Raw genomic sequence first — 18,749 nt, 5'->3', positions numbered from 1 at the left:
AACTCAATCAATCCTGGCTGAAAACTAGGAAACAGGTATTCGGGACAAAAAAACAGTCTCTGTAGGTATGGTAGTATCTGTAAGAAGTATTGGTTATTGAAAAAAAGGCAGAAACTCAAGTACTGAGGAACTGGATCACAAAACTTGGAGCAGATAATAAGAGAGCTCATACTACCTCAGGAAGCTACTGATCCAGAACTTCTTATAATTATCTGCTTGGGAACCAACTGGTCCCAGGAGCTGGTCTTGAATGAATCTGTAGGTAAAAGGGTTAGCAACAGTGGTTTCCTGGAGCCAGCTCATACTGGCTCATGAGAACCAATGAAGTTTGTTTTTGTTTTTGTTTTCATATTTAAAATAATATATTTTGACTGAATGCTTTACAAATCAAAAATTGATACACAAGTCCCTATTACCATAATTGTGAAGTAATCAGTAATTTTAATAAGCCCCCGCAATATGTTCTGTATCAATTTTCTTGATTCTAAGATGTTAATTATAATGAAACATTTTTAATAATATACCAGAACATTTAATTACACCATTTTCCCATCCCAACCCACCAAAGTCATTTAAATTATTATATTGGCCATTTCCATTGATTGGTGGGAGGTTCTTCCACTAAAGGCTCCCATGGTTCCCATTGTATCATTTTTCTCATCAGACTTAGTTCACTTTCAGCCTGAAGAATCACTCTTCTATTTGACCACTCTGAAGTCAATCTTCTAATTTTTTAACATCTGGTTCTGCTTTATCAATACCCAGCTTCTCATTTGTAATCCATTCTGTATACTTTCTATATGCTGCATCAAGAACATCAAGGATCTTTGTGTACAATATTCTTAGCTTCTCATGTGGACTATCACTTACAGCCAATCCCTCAAGGCCAGTGGTCAACTTCAGCACACCCACCGTGACAGTGCTGACTAGTGGAAGACCACCCAATGAAGTTTTAAGGAATTTTGTAAGCCAACTGTTAAAAAGGCTACTATTAAAAATTAAATATGTAAATCATATAAACTTGGAGGTAAAGACACAATTTAAAACAAAGGTAATAAATATCCAAAACTCATTGCTTCCTAATTGTTTTATTACATTTTACTATCATCTGTGCTCTTAAGATTATTTATTGCTAGTGTAACCGTGTGATGAATTTTATAATGAAATGCTACTGCACACGTCCTTCCACTTCTTTATTCAGTAACATCATGTTGGTAGCTTGAAAGGGCCATGGTGAGAGCATTTACTCCATGAAATTAAAAATGCTAAAAATCAGGACTTTTAGGAGGGGGGAGGCAGTGGGAGGCAGTTTTTAAACATTCATCAGCATACCTCTGATTAGTGACTCCCATTACAGAGTTACAGCATTGAAAAATACAATACCCATGAATGTGGAAGTATTTTAAAGGATTTTATGAACCCAGTCTACCCCTTCAGGTTTAGCCACATAGACCTCAGCTAACTTCCCACCAAAATGTGCTGTTTCTTAAGCCTGCATCTATTCAACAAGTACTTACTAAGCTCCTAGTGAACACTGGGCATGGTCCTCTGGATTGGGGAATCAGAGATGTAAGGAATTCTTTCTGCCTTCAAGGAGCTCATAGTCTAGGAAAGGAGAGCTGCAAAGGAACAATTGCTTCTGGTAGGGCAGAGCAAGTACCCTGATGGAGATATGAACACATGCTTCATGGGAATGCATGGGAGGCACCGCCAAGTAAGAGCAACAGGGAAGGATTCCAGAAGAGGAAATTGTTGAGCTGGGTCTTAAGGTGGCAATATGCTATTGCAGTTAAATGCATGGGTTCTTGAGTCAGATTCCTTAGATCAAAACCCAACTTCACCAGTTTACCAGCTGGGTAAATGCTTTAAAAAGCATTTGCCTTTATATTAAGTATTAGCCAGGAGAATAAGGGGTAAGGAATGTTTCCAATAGAGAAAATGGTACATGCAAAAGCCCGGGGGCATAAAAGATTATGGCATGTTTCTCCAAATCATTTTTAAAATTAACTATAGTCAAAACAATACAGGAGTGGAAATTTGCCATCTCTAAAATAAATATATAAATAAATAAATAAATAAATAAATAAATAAATGTCTGCTGCTTCTTTCTCTAACTACCACACATAGCGAAAGTCATCTTTGACTCCTTCCTTCCAACCACTACCATATTCACTTAATCACCAAGAACTCTAGATAAGTGCCTCTCAACAAACTATAAGAAGGACCAGCTTGTCTTTCTAATCCACATAGCTCAATACTTTTATGAAATACAATAAAAATGAATTACTAGAGGGAGGCGGGGCAAGATGGCAGACTGGTGAGCTGTAAGTTTTAGTTACTCCTCCAGGAAAGTAGGTAAAAAGCCAGGAACTGCATGGACTGGACACCACAGAGCAATCTGTCTTTGGGCATACTTCATACAACACTCATGAAAATGTCGAACTGCTGAGATCAGCAAAATCTGTAAGTTTTTGCGGCCAGGGGACCCAGGCCCCTCCCTGCCAGGCTCAGTCCCGGGGGAGGAGGGGCTGTCAGCTCCGGGAAGGAGAAGGGAGAACTGCAGTGGCTGCTCTTATCGGAAACTCATTCTACTGATTCAAACTCCAACCATAGATAGACTGAGACCAGACACCAGAGACTCTGAGAGCAGCCAGCCCAGCAGAGAGGAGACAGGCATAGAAAAAAAACAACACAAAAAACTCCAAAATAAAAGCAGAGGATTTTTGGAGTTCTGGTGAACACAGAAAGGGGAAGGGCGGAGATCAGGCCTTGAGGCGCATATGCAAATCCCGAAGCAAAGCTGATCTCTCTGCCCTGTGGACCTTTCCTTAATGGCCCTGGTTGCTTTGTCTATTAGCATTTCAATAACCCATTAGATCTCTGAGGAGGGCCGTTTTTTTTTTTTTTTTAAATCCTTTTTTCTTTTTCTAAAACAATTACTCTAAGAAGCCCAATACAGAAAGCTTCAAAGACTTTCAATTTGGGCACGTCAAGTCAAGAGCAGAACTAAGAGAGCTCTGAGACAAAAGGCAATAATCCAGTGGCTGAGAAAATTCACTAAACAACACAACTTCCCAAGAAAAGGGGGGTGTCCGCTCACAGCCACCATCCTGGTGGACAGGAAACACTCCTGCCCATCGCCAGCCCCATAGCCCAGAGCTGCCCCAGACAACCCAGTGTGACGGAAGTGCTTCAAATAACAGGCACACTCCACAAAACTGGGCGTGGACATTAGCCTTCCCTGCAACCTCAGCTGATTGTCCCAGAGCTGGGAAGGTAGAGCAGTGTGAATTAACAAAGCCCCATTCAGCCATCATTTCAGCAGACTGGGAGCCTCCCTACACAGCCCAGCAGCCCAGAACTGCCCTGGGGGGACGGCACTCACCTGTGACATAGCACAGTCATCCCTCAACAGAGGACCCGGGGTGCACGGCCTGGAAGAGGGGCCCACTTGCAAGTCTCAGGAGCCATACGCCAATACCAAGGACTTGTGGGTCAGTGGCAGAGACAAACTGTGGCAGGACTCAACTGAAGGATTAGACTATTGCAGCAGCTTTAAAACTCTAGGATCACCAGGGAGATTTGATTGTTAGGGCCACCCCCCCTCCCCGACTGCCCAGAAACACGCCCCACATACAGGGCAGGCAACACCAACTACACACGCAAGCTTGGTACACCAATTGGGCCCCACAAGACTCACTCCCCCACTCACCAAAAAGGCTAAGCAGGGGAGATCTGGCTTGTGGAGAACAGGTGGCTCGTGGACGCCACCTGCTGGTTAGTTAGAGAAAGTGTACTCCACGAAGCTGTAGATCTGATAAATTAGAGATAAGGACTTCAATAGGTCTACAAACCCTAAAAGAACCCTATCAAGTTCAGCAAATGCCACGAGGCCAAAAACAACAGAAAATTATAAAGCATATGAAAAAACCAGACGATATGGATAACCCAAGCCCAAGCACCCAAATCAAAAGACCAGAAGAGGCACAGCACCTAGAGCAGCTACTCAAAGAACTAAAGATGAACAATGAGACCATAGTACGGGATATGAAGGAAATCAAGAAGACCCTAGAAGAGCATAAAGAAGACATTGCAAGACTAAATAAAAAAATGGATGATCTTATGGAAATTAAAGAAACTGTTGACCAAATTAAAAAGATTCTGGACACTCATAGTACAAGACTAGAGGAAGTTGAACAACGAATCAGTGACCTGGAAGATGACAGAATGGAAAATGAAAGCATAAAAGAAAGAATGGGGAAAAAAATTGAAAAACTCGAAATGGACCTCAGGGATATGATAGATAATATGAAACGTCCGAATATAAGACTCATTGGTGTCCCAGAAGGGGAAGAAAAGGGTAAAGGTCTAGGAAGAGTATTCAAAGAAATTGTTGGGGAAAACTTCCCAAATCTTCTAAACAACATAAATACACAAATCATAAATGCTCAGCAAACTCCAAATAGAATAAATCCAAAAAAACCCACTCCGAGACATATACTGATCACACTGTCAAACATAGAAGAGAAGGAGCAAGTTCTGAAAGCAGCAAGAGAAAAGCAATTCACCACATACAAAGGAAACAGCATAAGACTAAGTAGTGACTACTCAGCAGCCACCATGGAGGCAAGAAGGCAGTGGCACGATATATTTAAAATTCTGAGTGAGAGGAATTTCCAGCCAAGAATACTTTATCCAGCAAAGCTCTCCTTCAAATTTGAGGGAGAGCTTAAATTTTTCACAGACAAACAAATGCTGAGAGAATTTGCTAACAAGAGACCTGCCCTACTGGAGATACTAAAGGGAGCCCTACAGACAGAGAAACAAAGACAGGACAGAGAGACTTGGAGAAAGGTTCAGTACTAAAGAGATTCGGTATGGGTACAATAAAGGATATTAATAGAGAGAGGGAAAAATATGGCAAACATAAACCAAAGGATAAGATGGCCGATTCAAGAAATGCCTTCACGGTTTTAACGTTGAATGTAAATGGATTAAACTCCCCAATTAAAAGATATAGATTCGCAGAATGGATCAAAAAAAATGAACCATCAATATGTTGCATACAAGAGACTCATCTTAGACACAGGGACACAAAGAAACTGAAAGTGAAAGGATGGAAAAAAATATTTCATGCAAGCTACAGCCAAAAGAAAGCAGGTGTAGCAATATTAATCTCAGATAAAATAGACTTCAAATGCAGGGATGTTTTGAGAGACAAAGAAGGCCACTACATACTAATTAAAGGGGCAATTCAGCAAGAAGAAATAACAATCGTAAATGTCTATGCACCCAATCAAGGTGCCACAAAATACATGAGAGAAACACTGGCAAAACTAAAGGAAGCAATTGATGTTTCCACAATAATTGTGGGAGACTTCAACACATCACTCTCTCCTATAGATAGATCAACCAGACAGAAGACCAATAAGGAAATTGAAAACCTAAACAATCTGATAAATGAATTAGATTTAACAGACATCTACAGGACATTACATCCCAAATCACCAGGATACACATACTTTTCTAGTGCTCACGGAACTTTCTCCAGAATAGATCATATGCTGGGACATAAAACAAGCCTCAATAAATTTAAAAAGATTGAAATTATTCAAAGCACATTCTCTGACCACAATGGAATACAATTAGAAGTCAATAACCATCAGAGACTTAGAAAATTCACAAATACCTGGAGGTTAAACAACACACTCCTAAACAATCAGTGGGTTAACGAAGAAATAGCAAGAGAAATTGCTAAATATATAGAGACGAATGAAAATGAGAACACAACATACCAAAACCTATGGGATGCAGCAAAAGCAGTGCTAAGGGGGAAATTTATAGCACTAAACGCATATATTAAAAAGGAAGAAAGAGCCAAAATCAAAGAACTAATGGATCAACTGAAGAAGCTAGAAAATGAACAGCAAACCAATCCTAAACCAAGTACAAGAAAAGAAATAACAAGGATTAAAGCAGAAATAAATGACATAGAGAACAAAAAAACAATAGAGAGGATAAATATCACCAAAAGTTGGTTCTTTGAGAAGATCAACAAGATTGACAAGCCCCTAGCTAGACTGACAAAATCAAAAAGAGAGAAGACCCATATAAACAAAATAATGAATGAAAAAGGTGACATAACTGCAGATCCTGAAGAAATTAAAAAAATTATAAGAGGATACTATGAACAACTGTATGGCAACAAACTGGATAATGTAGAAGAAATGGACAATTTCCTGGAAACATATGAACAACCTAGACTGACCAGAGAAGAAATAGAAGACCTCAACCAACCCATCACAAGCAAAGAGATCCAATCAGTCATCAAAAATCTTCCCACAAATAAATGCCCAGGGCCAGATGGCTTCACAGGGGAATTCTACCAAACTTTCCAGAAAGAACTGACACCAATCTTACTCAAACTCTTTCAAAACATTGAAAAAAATGGAACACTACCTAACTCATTTTATGAAGCTAACATCAATCTAATACCAAAACCAGCCAAAGATGCTACAAAAAAGGAAAACTACCGGCCAATCTCCCTAATGAATATAGATGCAAAAATCCTCAACAAAATACTTGCAAATCGAATCCAAAGACACATTAAAAAAATCATACACCATGACCAAGTGGGGTTCATTCCAGGCATGCAAGGATGGTTCAACATAAGAAAAACAATCAATGTATTACAACACATTAAAAACTCGAAAGGGAAAAATCAATTGATTATCTCAATAGATGCTGAAAAAGCATTTGACAAAATCCAACATCCCTTTTTGATAAAAACACTTCAAAAGGTAGGAATTGAAGGAAACTTCCTCAACATGATAAAGAGCATATATGAAAAACCCACAGCCAGCATAGTACTCAATGGTGAGAGACTGAAAGCCTTCCCTCTAAGATCAGGAACAAGACAAGGATGCCCGCTGTCACCACTGTTATTCAACATTGTGCTGGAAGTGCTAGCCAGGGCAATCCGGCAAGACAAAGAAATAAAAGGCATCCAAATTGGAAAAGAAGAAGTAAAACTGTCATTGTTTGCAGACGATATGATCTTATATCTAGAAAACCCTGAGAAATCAACGATACACCTACTAGAGCTAATAAACAAATTTAGCAAAGTAGCGGGATACAAGATTAATGCACATAAGTCAGTAATGTTTCTATATGCTAGAAATGAACAAACTGAAGAGACACTCAAGAAAAAGATACCATTTTCAATAGCAACTAAAAAAATCAAGTACCTAGGAATAAACTTAACCAAAGATGTAAAAGACCTATACAAAGAAAACTACATAACTCTACTAAAAGAAATAGAAGGGGACCTTAAAAGATGGAAAAATATTCCATGTTCATGGATAGGAAGGCTAAATGTCATTAAGATGTCAATTCTACCCAAACTCATCTACAGATTCAATGCAATCCCAATCAAAATTCCAACAACCTACTTTGCAGACTTGGAAAAGCTAGTTATCAAATTTATTTGGAAAGGGAAGATGCCTCGAATTGCTAAAGACACTCTAAAAAAGAAAAACGAAGTGGGAGGACTTACACTCTCTGACTTTGAAGCTTATTATAAAGCCGCAGTTGCCAAAACAGCATGGTACTGGCACAAAGATAGACATATAGATCAATGGAATCGAATTGAGAATTCAGAGATAGACCCTCAGATCTATGGCCGACTGATCTTTGATAAGGCCCCCAAAGTCACCGAACTGAGCCATAATGGTCTTTTCAACAAATGGGGCTGGGAGAGTTGGATATCCATATCCAAAAGAATGAAAGAGGACCCCTACCTCACCCCCTACACAAAAATTAACTCAAAATGGACCAAAGATCTCAATATAAAAGAAAGTACCATAAAACTCCTAGAAGATAATGTAGGAAAACATCTTCAAGACCTTGTATTAGGCGGCCACTTCCTAGACTTTACACCCAAAGCACAAGCAACAAAAGAGAAAATAGATAAATGGGAACTCCTCAAGCTTAGAAGTTTCTGCACCTCAAAGGAATTTCTCAAAAAGGTAAAGAGGCAGCCAACTCAATGGGAAAAAATTTTTGGAAACCATGTATCTGACAAAAGACTGATATCTTGCATATACAAAGAAATCCTACAACTCAATAACAATAGTACAGACAGCCCAATTATAAAATGGGCAAAAGATATGAAAAGACAGTTCTCTGAAGAGGAAATACAAATGGCCAAGAAACACATGAAAAAATGTTCAGCTTCACTAGCTATTAGAGAGATGCAAATTAAGACCACAATGAGATACCATCTAACACCGGTTAGAATGGCTGCCATTAAACAAACAGGAAACTACAAATGCTGGAGGGGATGTGGAGAAATTGGAACTCTTATTCATTGTTGGTGGGACTATATAATGGTTCAGCCACTCTGGAAGTCAGTCTGGCAGTTCCTTAGAAAACTAGATATAGAGCTACCATTCGATCCAGCGATTGCACTTCTCGGTATATACCCGGAAGATCGGAAAGCAGTGACACGAACAGATATCTGCACGCCAATGTTCATAGCAGCATTATTCACAATTGCCAAGAGATGGAAACAACCCAAATGTCCTTCAACAGATGAGTGGATAAATAAAATGTGGTATATACACACGATGGAATACTACGCGGCAGTAAGAAGGAACGATCTGGTGAAACATATGACAACATGGATGAACCTTGAAGACATAATGCTGAGCGAAATAAGCCAGGCACAAAAAGAGAAATATTATATGCTACCACTAATGTGAACTTTGAAAAATGTAAAACAAATGGTTTATAATGTAGAATGTAGGGGAACTAGCAGTAGAGAGCAATTAAGGAAGGGGGAACAATAATCCAAGAAGAACAGATAAGCTATTTAACGTTCTGGGGATGCCCAGAAATGACTATGGTCTGTTAATTTCTGATGGATGTAGTAGGAACAAGTTCACTGAAATGTTGCTATATTATGTAACTTTCTTGGGGTAAAGTAGGAACATGTTGGAAGTTAAGCAGTTATCTTAGGTTAGTTGTCTTTTTCTTACTCCCTTGTTATGGTCTCTTTGAAATGTTCTTTTATTGTATGTTTGTTTTCTTTTTAACTTTTTTTTTCATACAGTTGATTTAAAAAAGAAGAGAAAGTTAAAAAAAAAAAAAAAGAAAAAGAAAAAAGACAAACAAGGAAAAAAAAAAAAAAAAAGATGTAGTGTCCCCTTGAGGAGCCTGTGGAGAATGCAGGGGTATTCGCCTACCCCACCTCCATGGTTGCTAACATGACCACAGACATAGGGGACTGGTGGTTTGATGGGTTGAGCCCTCTACCATAAGTTTTACCCTTGGGAAGACAGTTGCTGCAAAGGAGAGGCTAGGCCTCCCTATATTTGTGCCTAAGAGTCTCCTCCTGAATGCCTCTTTGTTGCTCAGATGTGGCCCTCTCTCTCTGGCTAAGCCAACTTGAAAGGTGAAATCACTGCCCTCCCCCCTACGTGGGATCAGACACCCAGGGGAGTGAATCTCCCTGGCAACGTGGAATATGACTCCCGGGGAGGATTGTAGACCTGGAATCGTGGGATGGAGAACATCTTCTTGACCAAAAGGGGGATGTGAAAGGAAATGAAATAAGCTTCAGTGGCAGAGAGATTCCAAAACGAGCCGAGAGATCACTCTGGTGGGCACTCTTACGCACACTTTAGACAACCCTTTTTAGGTTCTAAAGAATTGGGGTAGCTGGTGGTGGATACCTGAAACTATTAAACTACAACCCAGAACTCATGAATCTCGAAGACAGTTGTATAAAAATGTAGCTTATGAGGGGTGACAGTGGGATTGGGAAAGCCATAAGGACCACACTCCACTTTGTCTAGTTTATGGATGGATGAGTAGAAAAATAGGGGAAGGAAACAAACAGACAAAGGTACCCAGTGTTCTTTTTTACTTCAATTGCTCTTTTTCACTCTAATTATTATTCTTGTTATTTTTGTGTGTGTGCTAATGAAGGTGTCAGGGATTGATTTAGGTGATGAATGTACAACTATGTAATGGTACTGTAAACAATCGAAAGTACAATTTTTTTTGTATGACTGCGTGGTATGTGAATATATCTCAATAAAATGATGATTAAAAAAAAATGAATTACTAGAGAAAGGAAATAAAAAGCAGAAACCTACAAAATTCAAACCCCATTTTTTTCATTGTTATATTCAAAAGATATAAAATTATTCCTTCAAATTGCTACAAAAGTTTATAAACAATCCTAATTTCTGTATTTATCTCATAACAGACTGATAACAAACAGTTCACAAGCTGGCACCAGTCCACAAGCCATACTTTGAAAAGCATTGCCAAAGATGGTCATATAGCCTTAGTATCTCTAAAATATCCAACTTTCTTTCCTGAGTTCAGGTCCTTAGGCCTTCATCCTCTCTCACCTGAACAATAACCTATTAAATGACCTCATCACCTATATGTCTTGTCTGGTCGTAGCCAACCAGATCTTTTCAATTTCCAAGTTTAATTATGTAACTCCTCTACCTAAAACCTGTTAATATTTTCTATTGTCTTCAGCGTGAGGCCTAGAACTCCACTAACTAGCTCTTACCTCCTTATCCAGTCTCTGTTCTCACTACCACACCCTCCTCCACTTTCCACAACACATACACACAATCTTGCACCCTGTACCATTAGCACACCAAATGACCTGCATTCCACACACTGTCCTAGTTGTACCACACCTCTATGCCTTTGATCATGTTAATGCCTCTTCATGAAACATGTTTCTCCATCTTTTCCAAAAGAAAAAGAAAAATTAATTTAAAACACCTACTTACCTTTCAAGATTTTCAAGATTCAACTCAAGGATCATATCCTCTATCAGACTTTTTTCTGACTCCAACTCTATGTCCAATCCCTGCCTCCAGAGACCTGACACTCATTTATTTGTGTATTCACTGTACCTTGTGCATATTTTGATGCCTATACTGTTCATTGTATATTTGTGTCTATTTCTTCCACCAAACTATCAGTTGCTCTTGCATAGATACTTTGTCTGGTTATTTCCCTGTACCTAACATACACAGTTCCTACCATATTGTAGGCAGCTGTGAGAGGAAGGATGGATGGATATTTGAGTGGATGGATGGATGGATGCATGGATGGATGCATGGATGGTTGAATGGAGAAATGATAAGGAAAAACAAGGTTAAAAAGTTACAAGAACCAGATCAAGAAGTGCATTGAATATCTCGCAGAGGAGTTTGGATTTTATCCTACAGGCAATTGAAGACCTTGAAGTATTTTTAAATAGGGGCATGACAAAATTCCTAATAGGTTTTTTGAAAGATGGTTCTGGCAAAAGTGTGATGGATGAATTGAGGATAGGAAGGAATGTTGAGCCTACAAAGACCAGTTAGGAAAGTATTGCAGTAATCCAGGCAAGAAGATGAAAAAAGAGAGAGAGAAAAGATTGATTTGAGAGATATTTTAGGAGTTTGAATTATGAGAACTTTACTGATCAATAGGGGCAGGGAGGATAACTCCCAGATTCCTGTCTTGAATCATTAATGCTAATCATTGATCAAAGGAATAAAAACAAGGTTTTGGAGGGAAAATGAAAAGTATACTCCTTCTTTCTGCTCAGTGGCAATTTTAAAGCTTCATACTTTTCTGAAGCTTTACCACAGACTCTGAGCAGAGAATCTCACCTCTTACTTCCTCAAAGAAAATAGCATTGATCAGGCAAGGATCTCTCCACATCCTTATCACACTGACTAACTTGTCTGCAACTTCCCCTTCAGATCTCAGTATTAGAGGTGCCCCCTCCCCTCTGGCTGGCCCAGGACCTCAGCCTTCAATAAGAGCCTCTTCCTATACCTTTAACCTCTCCCTTTCCACCAACTCTTTCCCACAGCATAGAGCTTTCTCACATTTCTCCCACCTTAAAAAAGAACCCCCTTGCACCTGTTGCCGATTCTTTTTTTTAACAACTAAGCTTTTTTCAAATATATACATACACAAACTTCAAATATATTGAAATTTCAAGTTATATTAACACTACATTCTCATTGTAAAAAGCTCAAAAACTTCATAGATGTATGAAGGAGAAATTACTTGTAACTCCACCATCAGAGATAGCTCTTGCCAACAGATCAGGTCTAGTACCTTTTCTATACATACATTCATGCATGGATAGATGTCTATTTTATAAATACTTTTTTGCTTCACGTTATTTCCTATGTGCCATGTTATTATTTTTTAATCCATTAACACCACTTTAAAGGATGTGTAAATGGTCTATTAATTGTCTAGCTATGTCAAAAAAATTTTAACCCTCCCTTACTGTTGGAATTTTTTAATTTTTCCAATATTTTGTTAAAATAAAGAGCATTATACAGAATACCTCTACTCACATTTCAGATTATTTCCTCAGGATAAATTTCTAAAACTGGAAATTTTGTGTCAGAGTATGAACATCTTTAAAGCTTTCAATACATAATTCTCAAATTGCTTTCCAGAAAGATTGTACCAAAATCCATTTCTGCACACTCTGCCTTTGCCAGGCGTCTTGACATTAAGAAAGGAAAGGAAACATTTTTATCTCGTGACCAAAAATGGTAAATGTTTTTATCTGGTGATCAAAAATGGTATCTAATTGTTTAGCTCTGAATTTCTTTGACTAAAAGTGAATTAAGTTGAGAAAAAAATCCTATTGGGCAGGAGGGCAAGATGGCTGTATAGAGAGGAGTGGAAGCTAAGTAGTCCCCCTGGAACAACTACAAAAAACCAGAAACAACTAGTAAATAATCCAGACTAACTGCGGGGGGACAAACAAGACCATCCACTCATCATACACCAGCCTGAATTGGGAGGAATGCCCGAGAACACAGCATAAAATCTGTAAGTAAAACCTGTGGAACCAAGTCGTGAGACCCCCTCCCCCATAGCCCGAGCTGCAAAGCCTCGTGGTGCCAGAGAGAAGCTCTCTCCCAGCAAGCAAATATAGCTCAGCTGAGCTCCAACTGGGGTTTTAAGTAGCGAGTGTGAACTGCTCACTACAGGTACGCATCCCCAAAAAACAGAGGCTTTGGGTGATGACTGACCTGGGAGAGCCGGAGGGTCGCCTTGGACTGGGTCTGAAGGGGACTATCTGTTTCTTTTTTGGCTCAGTGGAGAAAGCCCCAGTCATTTTCAGTTTCCAGGGCTGTGACTCGGGGAAGGGTGGAGACAGCACAAGCAGAGAGCGAGACCATTGAAATGCTAATGACCTCCACCTGGGGGGTCTGTCTTCTGTAGGAGGAAAGGGGTGGAGCCCTTTCCATTCAGAACCAGACTCCAGAGCCTGGGGGAACATCACCATACCTCCTCATACCAGTCAAGAAGTACAGGCTAACAGGCATCACCTGCTGGGCAGAAAAGCACAGTGACCTGAGGCATCAAAGGGTGGAGCAATTTTCTAAGACACACCCACAGGGAAACCAGATACTGAATATTTCTTCCCTCTGGGACCTGAGCCTGTTCTGGTCTGGGAAAACCTGAGTTGGATAACCAAGGAAACCATGCCTAGACAACAGAAAATTACAACCTACACTAAGAAAAACAAAGTTATGGCCCAGTCAAAGGAACAAATATACACTTCAACTGAGATACAGGAATTTAAACAACTAATGCTAAATCAATTCAAAAAGTTTAGAGAAGATATTGCAAAAGAGATAGAGCCTGTAAAGGAAGCACTGGGCATGTATACGGCAGAAATCAAAAGTTCAAAAAAACAACTAGTAGAATCTATGGAAATGAAAGGCACAACACAAGAGATGAAAGACACAATGGAAACATACAACAGCAGATCTCAAGAGGCAGAAGAAAACACTCAGGAACTGGAGAACAAAACACCTGAAAGCCTACACGCAAAGGAGCAGATGGAGAAAAGAATGAAAAAATATGAGCAATGTCTCCGGGAACTCAAGGATGAAACAAAGTACAATAATGTACGTATCATTGGTGTCCCAGAAGAAGAGAAGGGAAAGGGGGCAGAAGCAATAATAGAGGAAATAATTAATGAAAATTTCCCATCTCTTATGAAAGACATAAAATTACAGATCCAAGAAGCACAGTGTACTCCAAACAGAAGAGATCTGAATAGGCCTACGCCAAGACACTTAATAATCAGATTATCAAATGTCAAAGACTAAGAGAGAATCCTGAAAGCAGCAAGAGAAAAGTGATCCATTACATACAAAGGAAGCTTAATAAGACTATGTGCGGATCTCTCAGCAGAAACCATGGAGGCAAGAAGGAAGTGGTGTGACGTATTTAAGATACTGAAAGAGAAAAACCACCAACCAAGAATCCTGTATCCAGCAAAACTGTCCTTCAAATATGAGGGAGAGCTCAAAATATTTTCTGACAAACAGACAATGAGAGACTTTGTGAACAAGACACCTGCCCTACAGGAAATACTAAAGGGAGCACTACAGGGTGATAGAAGACAGAAGTGAGTGGTTTGGAACACAACTTTGGGAGATGGTAGCACAACAATGTAAGTTGTGAACAAAGGTAACTATGAATACGGTTGAGAGAGGAAGGTGGGGAGCATGTGAGACACCAGAAGAAAGGAGGAAAGATAACGACTGGGACTGTGTAACTTGGTGAAATCTAGAGTATTCAACAATTGTGATAAAATGTACAAATACGTTCTTTTACGAGGGAGAACAAGCAAATGTCAACCTTGCAAGGTGTTAAAAATGGGGAGGCATTGGGGGAGGGATGCAATCAACATAAACTAGAGACTGTAACTAATAGAATCATTGTATTATGCTTCCTTTAATGTAACAAAGGTGATATACCAAGGTGAATGCAGATAAGAGGCGGGGATAGGGGAGGCATGTTAGACACTTGACATTGGTGGTATTGTCTGATTCTTTATTCTACTTTGATTTAAGGTTATTTTTCCTTTTGCTGCTTCCTAGCTGTCATTTTTTTTTTCCTCTTTCTTTTGCCTCTCTGCCTTCTTTGACTGCCCCTCCTGCCTTGTGGAAGAAATGTAGATGCTCTTATATAGATAGTGGTGAAGGTGGTGAACACATAAATGTATGACCATGCAGAGAACAATCGATTATTTACTTGGGATGGAATGTATGGTGAGTGAACAAAACCATATTAAAAAAAAAAATGGGTTGACGACAAAACCTCGAGGGCAATATACTGAGTGAAATAAGCCAGACACATTAGGACAATTATTGCAGGGTCTCACTGATAGGAACTAATTATAATATGTAAACTCATAGACATGAAGTATAAGGTACCAAGATATAGGACGAGGCTTAAGAATGGGGAGTGGTTGCTTAGTATGAGCAGAATGTTCAATTAGGATGAACTTAAATGTTTGGAAATGAACAGGGGTGTTGGTAGCAAGATGTGAGAATAACTAACAGCGCCGAATGGTGTGTGAATGAGGTGGAAAGGGGAAGCTCAGAGTTATATATGTCACCAGAAGGAAAGTTGGAGGTCAAAAGATGGGAATGTATAAAACTGAATCCTATGGTGGGCAATGTTCATGATCAACTGTACAAATACTAGAAATCGCTTCCACGAACCAGAACAAATGTATGACAATACAATTAGAAGTTAATAATAGAGGGGCATATAGGGAAGAACTATATACCTATTACAAACTATATACTACAGTTAGTAGTATTTCAACATTTTTTCATAAACAGTAACAAATGTACTATAACAATACTATGAGTCAACAATTGAGGGGGGTTGGTTAGGGATAGGGGAGGATTAGAGTTTCCTTTTCTTTTTTTCTTTTTTCATCTTTCACTTTATTTCTTGTCTGGAGTAATGAAAAGTTTCTAAAAATTGAACAAAAATTAAGTGTGATGGATGCACAGCTGTATGAGGGTACCCAGGGGCAAGAGATTGTACACTTTGGATCTTTGGATAATTGTATGGTATCTGAACAATCTCAATAAAAATGAAAATAAATAAATAAATAAATAAATAAATAAAAGTGAATTAAGTTGAGCATTTTTCAAACTTATTAGCCATTTCTATTTTCTCTTTGGTGAATTATGTATTCATGTCCTTTGTCCATTAAACTATTGGACTCAATATTTTTCTTATTGATTTCTTTAAGTTCTTTAAAGATTAAAGTTGTTAAATTCTTGTCAGTTTTTTAAAGATATTTTCTCCCATTTGTTTCACCATTTAAGTTTGTTTATGAACTTGGAGATTTATAGAGGACAGGGGCTAATGATGCAGAGACATTTTAAATTTTTAAGTATTCAAGTCTTTCAATAATTTCTTTTGGGTTTTCTTCCATTGCTATTTTGCTCAGAAAGTCTTTCTCCAGCCAGCGATCAGATAATTGTTCACCTATATTATTATATTACTTCTTTTTCTCAAGTGCTAGTTGTAAAACAAAGATGAAAAACACTCATTCCCTATCTCACTGAACTTTGCTAGGCAGCAAGGGAAACAGACGTACACAGATAATTATTAATGTGAAAAGGGAATAATGCTGTCGGAGGACTACAGAGAGGCTGTTCCTTCTCTTAATAAAAGTTCATGGCTAAGTCAGGGGCCAAATGAGCCTAAAGTGGCTCATTGTTTGATCATTATTTACTAATTTTTGACCACTTAACATATGCACAAAACTATGCTATTTCTCGAAACAGTTGAAATCGGAGTATGATATAACCCATCCCAGCTAATCAGCTCCTTCTTCCTGGTTCTGGAGGTTTTAAAAACAATGACTTACAGAATAGTTCCCAGGCAACTGTCCATCCAGTCTTCCCACAAGTCTGAGTTTGTCAGCTTGTCTCGATATTATCTAAGAAATTAAGTCTCGATTTTAGTTTTATTAGAACGCTTGCTGGTTTGTTGTTCTATGGAAAACTACCTTTAAAAAGAAACATGTAAAGTATAATGAAAATAAACAAGAAATTAAAAGCCTCAGGTACAATGGCAATGATTGTTCATAAATGACCATGAACAAAGGTTTTGAGAAATTATTCTGTGCAGGTGAGCGTGGCACTCACCTGTGAAGGATGTCTTCATAGAAATGCTTGCTTTGAGGGTACTGGGAGCTACTGATTCTTGTACACTGCTAACAGGAGTGTAAAACTGATATAAGCTTTCCATAGGACAATTTTTCAATATGAGTTTAGATCCTTAAAGATGTTTATACTTTTTGAGGCCATAATTCTGTTTCTAGGAATCTGATGTAAATAAAGCATCAGAGACATATATATTCAGATGATCATTGTGGTGATATTTATTATGGCAAAATTCTAAACAGCCTCAACAATAGGAGAATAATTAGATAAATCATTGGTAGGACCATATAACAGGATACTACATAGCCATTCAAAATCATGTTTTCAAAGAATTCTCATGTTTAATGACATAGAATATACCTTTGAGTAGCATTAAATGAATTCAAGATACAAAAGATACATATGGTTGGTCCCAATTTAGGTGTATGTGGCATAAAAATAGATTGGAAGGAAAAACACTAAAATGATCATCTCTGGCTAGTGTGAGTACCAATGCTGTTCACATTTTTCATTTTCCAAATTTTCTACAATAAATAAAGTTCTACAGGAGGAAAAAGTCAAGCTTGTAAATGTTTACTCTATGCAGTAAAATGCCAATTGTTGTGATTGCTGAGTGGACCTACTTCCACCCAGAACTGTTTCCAGAAAACTGGGTGATGTTTAAAGGCACAGAGCTCCCCAAAATGCTTCCATGAAAAGGATATAAAAGATACAATTTGAACTGCAATACATTCCACAGTCACTATGTTCCTACCTAGACTTCACAGGATTCTCCATAAAGACCCATAATTTTTTAGGGAAAATAATAAAGAAAGAAAAGTACATTGAGTGCTTACCATCTACTGGGTAATTTCACATATATTATCTTAATTGAGCCTCACAGACCCTGGAAGACTTGAGTCTGAGTACATTTAAGCAACTTCTCCAATGTTATGGTAGATGATGATAGACACAGATAGTCAAAGTAGTGTACATGTTATTTCAATTAAGTGTCATCTTAGAGAAATGAGACATTCATAACATGCACTCATTTGCTAGGTATATGATAAAAATTATATATTTTTGCCACTTCTTGGCATTTAGTTAAACTCCTGCTACCCATTATTATCAATACCAAAAGTAAACTTCAAGCTGTTACATGTAGAACAAAAACACAATTCTTCTCAAATACAAGGCAATTCATTTTTAAAAGTTGGGTCACAGATTGTGTGCTTAAATATTTCTTTCCAGATTTACTTCTTTATACCACATTCATGTCACTAGAGATGTGTGTTTACTTTTATTGACCCTACTTTCTTACTCACCACCCTTCCTCTCGCTCCCATAATTCCAAAACACCCCGCAAACACTCACACACCAAACAAATCAATCTCACTCCTCTCCGTTAATTCTAGAATAAAAAGGATCTCAAATTTTGATTCAACATTCACCAACTGAAGATAAGTTTCTAAGTTCGGCCCAGTTCTGCTTTGATCATTTATGCAGCATTCTCCTATTAGTGACGTATTTAGCATATTCTAAATTATTTCACACTTCTCTATATATTGTTTTGTGTTTGTTCTCATCAGCTTTATTTTTTCCCATTTATATTCAAAGTTTCTCATCAGTTGAGATCATGTCTTTTTCTTCTTGTCAATAACCCAAATGTTTTGTTAAGTGTTGTATACAAAATAGATGTCCACTAAGTGTTTGTTAATTAAC

General features: G+C 38.3%; 1 protein-coding gene across 1 annotated transcript; it reads right to left on the bottom strand.

Annotated features, from left to right (window-relative positions):
• Positions 1 to 580: 580 nt before the first annotated feature.
• Positions 581 to 17,133, bottom strand: LOC119542653 (NADH dehydrogenase [ubiquinone] 1 alpha subcomplex subunit 5-like). The gene is given in 4 exon segments (XM_037847377.1): positions 581 to 693; positions 696 to 748; positions 851 to 926; positions 17,031 to 17,133. Coding segments are annotated over 4 exon segments (345 nt in total).
• Positions 17,134 to 18,749: the final 1,616 nt, after the last annotated feature.

Source organism: Choloepus didactylus, chromosome 8 (genome assembly GCF_015220235.1).
Source record: "Choloepus didactylus isolate mChoDid1 chromosome 8, mChoDid1.pri, whole genome shotgun sequence".
Lineage (NCBI taxonomy): Eukaryota > Metazoa > Chordata > Mammalia > Pilosa > Megalonychidae > Choloepus > Choloepus didactylus.
The sequence above is the reverse complement of the archived record's forward strand: the minus strand, read 5'-3'. Positions and strand labels throughout refer to the sequence as shown.